At 43.9% G+C, this 13,602-nt stretch overlaps 1 protein-coding gene across 3 annotated transcripts in view; it reads left to right on the top strand.

Annotated features, from left to right (window-relative positions):
- The window catches only part of ADCY8 (adenylate cyclase 8), a 451,884-nt gene extending 440,377 nt beyond the window's left edge, over window positions 1–11,507 (top strand). For all 3 annotated transcript variants that reach the window (XM_073590345.1, XM_073590346.1, XM_073590344.1), the window contains one exon: window positions 10,928–11,507. In XM_073590345.1, the coding sequence (XP_073446446.1) occupies window positions 10,928–11,415 (488 nt within the window). In that variant the 3' untranslated portion in view covers window positions 11,416–11,507. The remainder of the gene's footprint in view (window positions 1–10,927) is intronic.
- The last annotated feature ends 2,095 nt before the right edge of the window (window positions 11,508–13,602 follow it).

Here is a 13,602-nt window from a genome sequence, read left to right as displayed (position 1 = left end):
CAAAGTACTGGCAGTTATAACAAGGCAGTTAGACAGGGCAGGAGACAGGTAAGACATATATATCTACTCCCTGTACATTTGGAGTACGACAAATATATACCATATGCATTTGTGTAATTTATATCCTGGCCGCTGCATTCACACACATCCACTGCCCTAGCATTAACTCTCTACACTCCATCCATATCGGCCCCTCGCTCCTTTCCTCTCCTATGTATAACACTCACGCTCTTTTCACATTGTTAAATTGCACAAATACAGTCAGTCCCACCATTCAACATAAGAGACGCTCTCACAAATCACTTAACCATCTGCTCATTCTTTCTATCCTCCTTCTCCTAGTTGCAGGAGACATTGCTCTCAACCCTGGTCCCCCATGTTATGGAAAGTCAAACCCCCCAACTGCTACACTCAGAAACCCCTCTAATCGTATTAATATTCCCTGCATGCCATCTGTCTCTCTTAATTGTGCACTTTGGAATTCTCGCTCAGTGTGTAACAAACTCTCCTTCATCATGACTTTTTCCTTTCTAATTCTCTTAACCTCCTGGCTCTTACTGAAACATGGATCCAGCAGTCAGACACTACCGCTGCTGCTGCTCTTTCATACAGGGGACTACACTTCTCTCATACCCCAAGATCAGACAATAAAGCAGGTGGAGGCGTTGGTCTGCTCCTATCACCAAAATGTACCTTTCAGGTCATCCCTCAACTACCCTCACTAGTCTTCCCTTCTTTTGAGGTCCATGCCGTCAAACTCTACACCCCCTTTTCCATGCGAGTGGCGGTGGTGTATCGTCCTCGCGGCCCCTCCCATCAGTTCCTGGATCATTTTGCCACTTGGCTTCCACATTTTCTCTCCTGTGACATCCCTACCCTCATCATGGGAGATTTCAACATCCCCATTGCTCTTCCCCTCTCCCCATCTGCTACTCACCTTTTATCTCTAACCTCCTCGTTTAGCCTTTCAAGCTTACTAATTCTCCAACGCATGACGACGGAAACTCCCTCGACTTGGTCTTCTTTCGGCTTTGTGCAGTGGATGATTTTGCAAACTCCTCTCTCCCGCTCTCTGACCACAATCTTCTTTCATTCTCTATCAAGAATTGCCAGGCTGCTCAGGTCACCCCCATTGTCCATACTTATAGAAACATACAGGCCATTAACACCCAGAAACTTGTGAAGAACTTGCAGTCTTCATTGGCCCCTATCTCCTCCCTCTCATGTCCTGATTCTGCATTGAAGCATTACAATGAAACACTTCAAAGTGCCCTGGATGAATTTGCACCCCCTTCACCTCTCCAAACAAACCTATTTCAACACCCTCATCACCTCACTGTCCAATAAACCGAAATGTCTCTTTGACACTTTTCATTCTCTACTCAACCCAAGAGTACAGGCCCCAACCACGGAGCTCCGAGCTGACGATCAGACCAATTACTTCAAAGAAAAAATTGACCAGATTCGACAGGAAATTATCTCCCAATCACATCATACCATGCACTGTCCTCCCTCCCCCACTGCATCTAGCTCACTCTTTGACTTTGAACCAGTCACAGAAGAAGTAAGCAGGCTCCTTGCATCTTCTCGCCCAACTACTTGCACCAGTGACCCATTTCCGTCACATCTCCTCCAGTCCCTTTCCCCTGCTGTCACCCCTCACCTAACTAAAATATTTAACCTCTCTCTCTCTTCTGGTATCTTTCCCTCCTCATTTAAGTATGCCATCATACATAAACTACTTAAAAAACCATCCCTCGACCAAAACTGTGCTGCTACCTATAGACCTGTCTCTAATCTTCCCTTCATCTCTAAACTCCTGGAACGCCTGGTCCACTCCCATCTTATCCACTATCTCTTTGATAACTCTCTTCTCGACCCTCTCCAATCCGGTTTCCGCTCTTTACACTCTACTGAAACTGCCCTCACTAAAGTCTCTAATGATCTACTAACAGCTAAATCAAATAGTCATTACTCCATGCTAATTCTCTTGGATCTCTCTGCTGCATTCGACACTGTGGATCATCAGCTCCTCCTCACTATGCTCCGTTCCATTGGCCTCAAGGACACCGTTCTCTCCTGGTTCTCCTCCTATCTCTCTGACCGCTCCTTTACTGTATCTTTTGCTGGTTCCTCCTCCTCTCACCTTCCCCTTACTGTTGGGGTTCCTCAAGGATTGGTTCTAGGCCCCCTCCTCTTCTCCTTGTACACTGCCCCCATTGGTCAAACAATCAGTAGATTTGGTTTCCAGTACCATCTCTATGCTGATGACACCCAATTATACGCTTCTTCTCCTGACATCACACGAGCCTTTCTAGAAAACACCGGCGATTGTCTAAACGCTGTGTCTAACATCATGACCTCACTATATCTGAAACTGAACCTGTCAAAGACTGAACTCCTTGTGTTTCCTCCCTCTACTAATGTACCTATACCCGACATTGCCATTTCCGTGTGTGGTTCCACTATTACTCCCCAGCAACATGCCCGCTGTCTTGGGGTCATACTTGACTCCGAGCTTTCCTTTGCCCCCCACATTCGATCACTGGCTCGCTCTTGTCATCTGCACCTCAAAAACATTTCTAGAATTCGACCTTTTCTTACTTTTGACTCTGCAAAAACTCTTACTGTTTCTCTCATTCATTCTTTTCTCGACTATTGTAACTCTCTTCTAATGGGTCTCCCTCTTACCAAACTCTCCCCTCTCCAATCTGTCTTGAATGATGCAGCCAGGATCATATTCCTCACCAATCTTTACACCGATGCCTCTACCTTGTGCCAGTCATTACACTGGCTACCCATCCACTCCAGAATTCAGTATAAACTTATTACCCTCACCCACAAAACCCTCCATGGCTCAGCACCACCCTACATCTCCTCCCTTGTTTCAGTATACCACCCTACCCGCGCCCTCCGTTCTGCTGATGACCTGAGGTTAGTATCCTCAATAATCAGAACCTCCCACTCCCGTCTCCAAGACTTTACACGTGCTGCGCCAATTCTTTGGAATGTACTTCCCAGGTCAATACGATTAGTCCCCAATCCCCACAATTTTAAGCGTTCCCTGAAAATGCATTTATTCAGACTGGCCTATCGCCTCAACACATTAACCTAATCTATCCCTGTGTGGCACAGCCAAAAGTTTTACCATAACCAGGTTCCCCACATCATGTTCCCACATGCTTTATGCATCCATTAGCCCTCTGTGTCTGTACTGTTACACACTTAACATTATGGCTGCTCCATACAATCAGGGCAACTGTTACTACCAACCTTTCGTGTCTCCCTTTTTCCTCATAGACTGTAAGCTTGCGAGCAGGGCCCTCATTCCTCTTGGTATCTGTTATGATCTATGTGATTATTGTTATGCTGTAATGTCTATTGTCTGTACAAGTCCCCTCTGAAATGTAAAGTGCTGCGGAATATGTCGGCGCTATAGAAATATAATTTATTATTATTATTATATACAGCTCTGGCAAAAATTAAGAGACCACTTCCAAATGTTTAGTTTGTCTGATTTTTCTCTTTATAGGTATATTTTTGAGTAAAATGTAAATTGTTCTTTTAGTCTTTTAACTACAGACAACATGTCTCCGAATTTCCAATCAATAAATTTTGTTTTGTTTTTTTTCTGAAAAGGAGAAATGGTCAAAATTGAAAAAAAAAAGAAAAAAAAAAACCGTGCTTTCAGACCTCAAGTAATGCAAAGAAAACAAGTTCATAATCATTTAGAAACAACAATACTAATGTTTTAACTCGGGAAGAGTTCAGAAATCAATGTTTTGTGGAATAACCATGATTTGTAATCACAGCTTTCATGCGTCTTGGCTGCTTTCCTCCAGTCTCTCACACTGCTTCTGGTACAATTAGTAAGCAGTTCTTCTTTGTTTGATGGATTGTGACTATCCATCATCCTCTTGATTACATTCCAGAGGTTTTCAACGGGGTTCAGGTCTGGAGATTGGGCTGCCCATGAAAAGGATTTGATGTGGTATATATATATATATAATATATATATATATATACACATATATATATGTATATATAGTAATGAATAGTAATGCTGAATATGTGCCGTGTTAAATAAGGAAACAAGAAATGAGAAGTGCTGTGCCCAGTACTGCATGTCCCAACATATTGAACTTGAGCTGTTCAGTAAACTTCTGTCTGTTGAAACGAACTGTGTGTCCCCTGAGTTGTGTGGCAGCTCAGGAAAATGGAGACCTTGGTACAGCGAAGGCCTACAAGTTATTGAGCTACACCACACACCTGACAGCCCACTGGAACTCTGTAAAGTGCCAGGGCGTTATGGAGCAGCAGCTCGTCCACGGCTACCACGCTTGGTCACTTTACACCAGAACAAAGCTGGCAGAAAGTATGGCAGAGTTCACTTAGTGATATAACTAAGCTGATTTTGTAAAAGAGTTCAATATAGCAGACTTGGGTTTGTCACAGAGTCTAGTATAGCAAAGATAGTCACCAGTGTAGTAGATCTTGGTTTGCCACAGAGTCCAGTATAGCAGAGATGGTCACCAGTATAGTAGAATGTGGTTTGCCACAGAGTACAGTATAGCAGAGATGGTCACCAGTATAGTAGAGCTTGGTTTGCCACAGAGTCCAGTATAGCAGAGATGGTCACTAGTTTAGTAGAACTTGGTTTTCCACAGAGTCCAGTATAGCAGAGATGGTCACCAGTATAGTAGAGCTTGGTTTGCCACAGAGTTCAGTATAGCAGAGATGGTCACCAGTATAGTAGAGCTTGGTTTGCCACAGAGTCCAGTATAGCAGAGATGGTCACTAGTTTAGTAGAACTTGGTTTTCCACAGAGTCCAGTATAGCAGAGATGGTCACTAGTTTAGTAGAACTTGGTTTTCCACAGAGTCCAGTATAGCAGAGATGGTCACCAGTATAGTAGAGCTTGGTTTGCCACAGAGTTCAGTATAGCAGAGATGGTCACTAGTATAGTAGAGCCTGGTTTGCCACAGAGTCCAGTATAGCAGAGATGGTCACTAGTTTAGTAGAACTTGGTTTTCCACAGAGTCCAGTATAGCAGAGATGGTCACCAGTATAGTAGAGCTTGGTTTGCCACAGAGTTCAGTATAGCAGAGATGGTCACCAGTATAGTAGAGCTTGGTTTGCAACAGAGTCCAGTATAGCAGAGATGGTCACCAGTATAGTAGAGCTTGGTTTGCCACAGAGTTCAGTATAGCAGAGATGGTCACCAGTATAGTAGAGCCTGGTTGGTTTGCCACAGAGTCCAGTATAGCAGAGATGGTCACTAGTTTAGTAGAACTTGGTTTTCCACAGAGTCCAGTATAGCAGAGATGGTCACCAGTATAGTAGAGCTTGGTTTGCCACAGAGTTCAGTATAGCAGAGATGGTCACCAGTATAGTAGAGCTTGGTTTGCAACAGAGTCCAGTATAGCAGAGATAGTCACCAGTTTAGTAGAACTTGGTTTGCCACAGAGTCCAGTATAGCAGAGATAGTCACAAGTATACTAGAACTTGGTTTGCCACAGAGTCCAGTATAGCAGAGATAGCCACCAGTATACTCGAGCTGGCCCGTAGTTTAGCAGTGTTTGTTTTGTCATGGAGTCCAAGAGTAGAGGCAGTCCATTGTAGCGGCATGAATGCACAGGTTGGGTGACACCTATAAGGCCAGAGAAAGTGACATTGTAGAAGGGAAACGTACAGAAAAGCAGAGGTAGCCGAACAAAGCAGGTGTGCATTCCAAACCCCAGTCCTCACGGCCCCCACACGTCATGTTTTCAGGATTTCCTTAGTATTGCTCAGTTGGTGGAAGTGTCAACAAGACATCGGGAATTCTCTCACCTGTGCAACACTATGGAAATCCTGAGAACACAACTTGGGGGGCCGTAAGGGCTGGAGTTTGGGAAGCACTGATGAGGAGGATGCGGTGCCCGATGCTGGAGCCAGGACAGATGAGTAACACGTTATGGTGCAGGAAATGTGTTTTCATATTCATCGTAAGAGGTTAATTGAAAAATGTCACCTCTTCACGGTTTTCCAGCAACCTGAGCACGTGAACATTAATCCTGCCATCTTTGATTTTTTTTATTTTTTTTTTATTGAATTGCTTCTCAATATAATTATTATAATCGTCCTAATAATGTTTTCTGCTGTGGCAATCACCATGGCAGGGCGCCATTTCTGCATGTTCTGCCCTCATCAAATCTAGAGATTTTTAGCCCAGAATATTATACTAAGTGAGTGATAAAATGATTTAGTCGTGATCCTCGCTGCATTAAATACATCATAATGAATTAAAATAATGAATTCAGATGAGTCTGGTCGATCATTTATGCCCAGCCTCATCCGGATGTTTAATGCATGCTAAAAAGAGCCATCACCGAAATTCTGGGGAGGTCACAAGCTGGAACTAATGACTCCTACATCAGAGTGCACCTGGTTTATGTGTTGTAAACGGGACCCTTACATGGTGACTCATGGTCGTATCAGCGGCGCACGAGTCATCGAGCCTGTCATCCAGCGGCAGGAAAATAATGATAGCACACGCCACTTACAACATCAGGCTCCAAAGAATCTCGTGCATTTATGTTTCAGTCTTGCCCATTGTACGGGCTGATGCATATAGTGTCTGCATAGATAAATGTAGATAGGTAGATGGACACGTGGTCAAAATTGTTGGTACCCCTCCTGTAATGACAGAAAAACCCACAATGGTCACAGAAATAACTTGAATCTGACAAAAGTAATAATAAATAAAAAATCTATGAAAATGAACAAATGAAAGTCAGACATTGCTTTTCAACCACAGAATTTAAAAAAAAAAAAAAAAAAACTTCTGAAATAGGCCTGGACAGAAATGATGGTACCCCTGAAAATAATGTGACAAAAGGGACATGTTAAATCGCGTTGTGTCCACTAATTATCATCACAGGTGTCTACAATCTTGGAATCAGTGAGTGGCCTGTAAAGAGGCTACAGATACTCACTGTGCTGTTTGGTGACATGGTGTGTATCACACTCAACATGGACCAGAGGGAGCGAAGGAAAAAGTTGTCTCAGGAGATTAGAAAGAAAATTATAGACAAATGTAGCGCCCCTGAGGCTCAGTCGCCACAGAGGTACTGCACCTTCTCCTAAGGTGTAGTGCCCCGCCATCCGGGTAAGGTGGGAACTCCTTTCCACACTCCAACACTCGCACCCCACACAACAGGGTAGTTCTGCACAACCACATTGAGGTCTCTCTCTCCTCCTAGACATTAGGAGTGCCTTGGTGGTTCCCTGCTTGGAACACTGGATGTGCTGGGAGGTAGGTGGAGTTGAGATCCATATAAAAGAGTGGGAAGGTTTAGAATTACAGGTCAGTCTGACGGGTGGTCAGACAAGGGAAGGACAGTCAGTCAGGAGAGTCTGAGGACAGGTCTGAGGAGAAGGGGTGCTGCAGCTGCCTCAGTGATCTGAGCCAGCTGGCACGGGAAAGGAACAGAAGGAGAAAGACGTAGAACTGCAACCTAAGCTTCCATAAGAGAGAGAAAGAACAGTGCGGAATGAAGGAGTAGGAGAACAGAGAGGAGACGTGGGTTGGAAGAGGAACCCTGCCTATAGGTTCTCAGCGCAAGGCCGGGGCCCGGTCCCCGAGGTTGTATGGACACTTATGGTTCTGCAGCAGACACCGGTGGAGTAGTAGGCTGTAAATGCACTACTCCCAACTAAGACTCGGGGCACAACAGCAACTGATTAGAGAGCCAGGACTCCGGAGAAGAGAGTCCCCGAGAGAGGCTACAGCTGTCTGCCATACGAGTAGAGTTGTTAGGAACATCTGACAGGAGGAACTCCAGAGTACCACTAGATATAGTGGTTCTGCAGCAGACACCGGTGGAGTAGTAGGCTGTAAATGCACTACTCCCAACTAAGACTCGGGGCACAACAGCAACTGATTAGAGAGCCAGGACTCCGGAGAAGAGAGTCCCCGAGAGAGGCTACAGCTGTCTGCCATACGAGTAGAGTTGTTAGGAACATCTGACAGGAGGAACTCCAGAGTACCACTAGATATAGCGCAATAGAGGAGTCGTTCAGGAGAGGTACATGTTGGCAGACTGTTGGTGAGGAGAATCCTGACTTGCCCGGGAGGTTGATTGAGTCTGCCCCAGAGGACATGGCACGGAGGCAGGCACAAGTGTGTACCACGGACTGTGAGTAAAGCTTTGGAACTGCAAGCCCTGGTGTCTTCCATTCATTTGTGCGCTAACACCGTCAGCACCGCTACATCTGGGTACCAGCATTCCTCACACCGCCTGCGCCTATCCTCATCTATTGCAATTACACTGCCCTGGGGTTACAGCTTCACCTGTGGGGAGCTACACCATCTATGCTGCAACACACCATCAGCCCCAGAGGATCTGCACGCAGCGTTGGCTTAACATCTTGCTTGCCAAACACCACAGGTGGCGTCACGAACTATTCCATTTCATTAACTACATATCGCCATTGACTTGGGCGCCCAGGGCCACGGTCCGGGTCACCGCTGCTGTGACACATCCCCCTGACACCGGCCCGGTACCGAGTACCCCGCGGCCCTGGGAGGGCGACCTACAAACATGTTAAAGGTAAAAGTTATAAGACCATCTCCAAGCAGCTTGATGTTCTTGTGACTACAGGTGCACATATTATTCAGAAATTTAAGCTCCATGGGACTGTAGCCAACCTCCCTGGACGTGGCCGCAAGAGGAAAATTGATTACAAATCGAAGAGACAGATAATACGAATGGTAACAAAAGAGCCCAGAAAAACTTCTAAGCAGAATAAAGGTGAACTTCAAGCTCAAGGAACATCAGTGTCAGATCGCACCATCCGTCGATGTATGAGCCAAAGTGGACTTCATGGAAGATGACCAAGCAGGACACCATTGTTGAAAAAAAAAATCATAAAAAAGCCAGACTGGAATTTGTCAAACTACATGTTGACAAGCCACAAAGCTTCTGAGAGAATGTCCTATGGACAGATGAGACAAAAATTTAACTTTTTGGCAAGACACATCAGCTCTATGTTCACAGACGGAAAATGAAGCATATCAAGAAAAGAACACTCTCCCTACTGTGAAACATGGAGAAGGCTCTGTTATGTTCTGGGGCTGCTTTGCTGCTTCTGGCACAGGGTGTCTAGAATCTGTGCAGGGTACAATGAAATCTCAAGACTATTAAGGGATTCTAGAGAGAAATGTGATGTCCAGTGTCATAAAGCTTGGTCTCAGTCGCAGGTCATGGGTCTTGCTGTAATGACCCAAAACACACAGCTAAAAACGCCCAAGAATGGCTAAGAGTAAAACATTGGACTATTGTGAAGTGGCCTTCTATGAGCTCTGACCTAAATCCCATTGAGCATCTTTGGAAAGAGCTGAAACATGCCATCTGGAAAAGGCAACCTTCAAACACGAGACAACTGGAGCAGTTTGCTCTTGAGGAGTGGGCCACAATACCTGTTGAGAGGTGCAGAAGTCTCATTGACAGTTACAGGAATTGTTTGATTGCAGCGATTGTCTCAAAAGCTTGTGCAACAAAATATTAAGTTAAAGGTACCATCATTTCTGTCCAGGCCTATTTCAAGAGTTTTATTTTTTTTACAAAATTCTGTGGAAGCATGGCTGAAAAGTAATGTCTGGCTTTCATTTGCTCATTTTCATAGATTTTTGATTTATTACTTTTGTCAGATTCAAGTTATTTCTGTCATCATTGTGGCTTTTTCTGTCATTAAACGAAGGGTACCAACAATTTTGACCACGTGTATAGATAGATAATGGATAGAAGATAGATAGATAGATAGGTAGATGGGTGATAGATAGATAATCCAAATCCATGTGTGAAATACTTGTTGTATTATTCCCAAGAAGACTCATGGCTGTACTAGCTTAAAAGGTGCTTCTACTCAATACTGAGCAAAGGGGCTGAATACTTATGACCATGTGATATTTCAGTTTTTCTTTTTTAATACATTTGCAAAAATTTCTACATTTCTGATTTATTTCAGTCAAGATGGGGTGCAGAGTGTACATTAATGAGAAAAGAACTTTTTTGAATTTACCAAATGGCTGCAATGAAACAGAGTGAAAAATTTAAAGGGGTCTGAATACTTTCTGTAACCACTGTAGATAGATAGATAAAAAAAAGCAAAGAAAGTGGACAGCACTCCCTTGCTTGTGGCACCTGCATCTAAAAAACATCTCCAGAATTCGACCTTTTCTCACCTTTGAAACTGCAAAAACTCTTACTGTCGCTCTTATTCATTCTCGTCTGGACTATTGCAACTCTCTACCGATTGATTTCCCTCTTACTAAACTCTCTCCTCTTCAAATCGGCTGAATGCGGCAGCCAGGATTATATTTCTGACCAGCTGCTACACCGATGCCTCCACCCTGTGCTGGTCATTGCACTGGTTACCCATCCGCTACAGAATACAAAATAAACTCATTGCTCTCACCCACAAAGCTCTGAACAGTTTTGTACCATCCTTCATCTCCTCACTCATATCTATCACCCTACCTGTGCTCTCCATTCTGAAACTGACGTAACATTAACATCCTCCATGTTCTGAACCTCCCGTCTTCAAGACTTCTCTCATGCTGCACCAGTTTTCTGTAAGCTTGTGAGCAGGGCCCTCACTCCTCTTGTAACTGTTAAAATATGTGTTACTTTGTAATCCGGGCTGTTGAGTCGGAGTCCATTTTGGTGGAGCCGGTGTAAAATGGACTGACTCTGACTCCTAAAATACATAATACATTGGGTACAGTAGTACAATGAAGGATGTGCTGTAAAGTTTTTCATAAGAATATGTGAAAGTTATGAAATGTCCTATAAATGTCTGTCCAGTTTTAGTAAAGTAACTTTGCTATACTAACCTGTCATATCCACCACATTACAGCTGATTTATGTCATTTCTCTCCCAGGTATCAGTCATGGGTCAGTTGTTGCCGGAGTCATTGGGGCTAAGAAACCTCAATATGATATATGGGGGAAAACTGTAAACCTGGCGAGTAGAATGGACAGCACGGGAGTGAGCGGCAGAATCCAAGTGCCTGAGGAAACCTACCATATCCTGAAGGATCGCGGCTTTGCGTTTGAGTATCGCGGAGAGATTTACGTGAAAGGTATTAGCGAGCAGGAAGGAAAAATCAAAACCTATTTTCTTCTAGGAAGAGTACAGCCAAATCCATTAATATCACAGCCAAAAATAATCACTGGACAATATTCACTAGCAGCTGTCGTACTAGGACTCGTGCAGTCCCTAAACCGACAAAAACAGAAGCAAATCCTCAACGAAAACAACAACTCCGCCATCATGAAAGGACATTACAACAGGCGGACATTACTAGCATCAAGCGGATCGGAGGTCGTAACGCAAACAGAGGGAGCCGACAAGCCGGAATTGCCATAAAATACACCTTTTTTTTGTTCTTTTGAGTTCATTTTTTGTATTTCTTTTATATATAAATTCACAAATAAAAAAACTTATAATTTTTTTACAAAGTGGCTTCTCTTCACTGGAAATTATTTTTTGCTATTAATGTTGTGCTGATTTTGTCAGAGGCAGTGACCTGTGCGCTAGTGACGTGGATAGTGAGGATAGCAGTGAATATGACATGGAGAAGTGTCATGATAGTTGGCTTTATAGCCAATTATATCATTAAAACTATCACAGCAGAGGAGGGTGCTGTTGATTTTGTTGGAGGCGGTGACCTGCCCACTCACAATTATGGTACTGAGAACATAGGTAAATATGACATGGAGAAGTATCGTGAAATGGGTAGCGATAGATGGCTTTGTAGCCAATTATATAATTAAAATTACCACAGCAGAGGAGGGTTCTGTTGATTTTGTTGGAGGCAGTGACCTGTCCGCTCGTGATTAGGGTACTGAGGACAGAGATAACTATGACATGGTTTGGTATCATGAAGTGGTCAGGAATAGATGACTTTGTAGCCAATCTTATCATCCAAATTATCACATCAGAGGAAGATGCTGCTGACTTTGTTGGAGGCAGTAACCGTCCACTCCTGACTATAATAGTGAGGACAGAGGTGAATATGACATGAAGAAGTATTGTGAAATGGGCAGGGATAGATGACTTTGTAACCAATCCTATTATGGGAATTATCACAGCAACATATGACATGGTGCAGTATCATAAAATGGGTGTGGGTAGAACACTATGTAGCCATTCTTATAATGGTAATGATAACAGCAGAGGAGTGTGCTGCTGATTTTGTTGCAGGCAGTGACCTGTCCATCCATGTGACTATTAAAGCGAGGGCACAGCTGAACAAGCAGTATCACAAACTGGGAAGGGAGAGAACACTTAGTATTTTTTTAACCAATTATAATATTGGTTACTAACAAAGGAGAAGGGTGTGCTGATTTTGTTGGAAGCAATGACCTGTCCAATCATTTAACTATGGTAGTGAGGACAGGGTGGAATGGGACAGGGATAGTTTTATTTAATAGGAGGGGGTGTCATGGGAAATATCACAGCAGAAGCATGTTGATTTTGTTGGAGGCAGTGACATGTCCACTTATAATCTGGGCAGTATGGGAGAGCGGCAGTATAATTTCAAGTACAAAGGGACAGAACAGTGTACAAATGCATATCATGGGATGGAATTGATGACAGCAGAGTGCTGGGCAAATGTTTCTGAAACCAGTGACCTGCTCACTCGTGTGAGTATGGTAATTTGATTTATCAAGAGGCGCCATCATTGGAAATATCGCAGCAGAAGAGTGTACTGATTTTGATGAAGGCAGTAACGTGTTTACTTATGTGATTATGACTAGGCCTGCATTAGACAGGGCAATATCAGGACATACAGAGAGACAAAAATAATGTACAGTCATGTCATAGGAAAACAGAGGATTGTGTTGATCTTGTTGGAGCCAGTGACCTGACCACAGATCTGACTAGAGTAGTGAGAACAGAGCTTCATGTGCAAAGAGCAGTGTATTTTAATGGGAGTGAACAGTGCACTGTGTGTTTAGTTATATCATAGGGATGACAGCAGAGGATTGTGCTGGTTTTGTCAGTCAGTGAGTGACCTGTTCATGTATGTGACTATAATAGTGAGAACAGAACTGCATGGGACATGGAAAACACAGTGAAATAGTTGGAGATAGAATACTATGCAACTAATCTTATTATGGGAAAGATGATCGCAGTAGAAGCGGAGTGTGCTGACTTTTTGGCAGGCAGTTAGCTGCCCAATCACGAGAACTGTGAGAACAGAGGTAAGTGTGATAAGGACAATACAATGAAATAGGCTGACATTTGGCTAATAACTATCTCCAGCGCCAGGACAGAGGGCAGGCAGAGATAGGTGACTGCCTGGTGTGCTACCTCATATCATCCTGGAGGGAAGGGGGTGCAATTTGAAAAAGAATGTAATTAATGTTACAGCACTGCACTGCTGGTGCCACTCATCCTTCAGCGACTTGTAGTGCATGGTCATCAGCACTGGACCACAGTTACAACAGGGGCGCAGGCAGACCAGTGATTCATAGGCATCACTCACCAGACTGCCTGCACCTCAACCATCACTGACATCACTCACCGGACTGCTTGCGCCTTGACCAT

This window comes from Dendrobates tinctorius, unplaced genomic scaffold (genome assembly GCF_039654945.1).
Source record: "Dendrobates tinctorius isolate UK_male_01 unplaced genomic scaffold, ASM3965494v1 ptg000116l, whole genome shotgun sequence".
Classification (NCBI taxonomy): Eukaryota; Metazoa; Chordata; class Amphibia; order Anura; family Dendrobatidae; genus Dendrobates; species Dendrobates tinctorius.
Note: the sequence above shows the minus strand (reverse complement) of the source record. Positions and strands in the feature narration are given on the sequence as shown.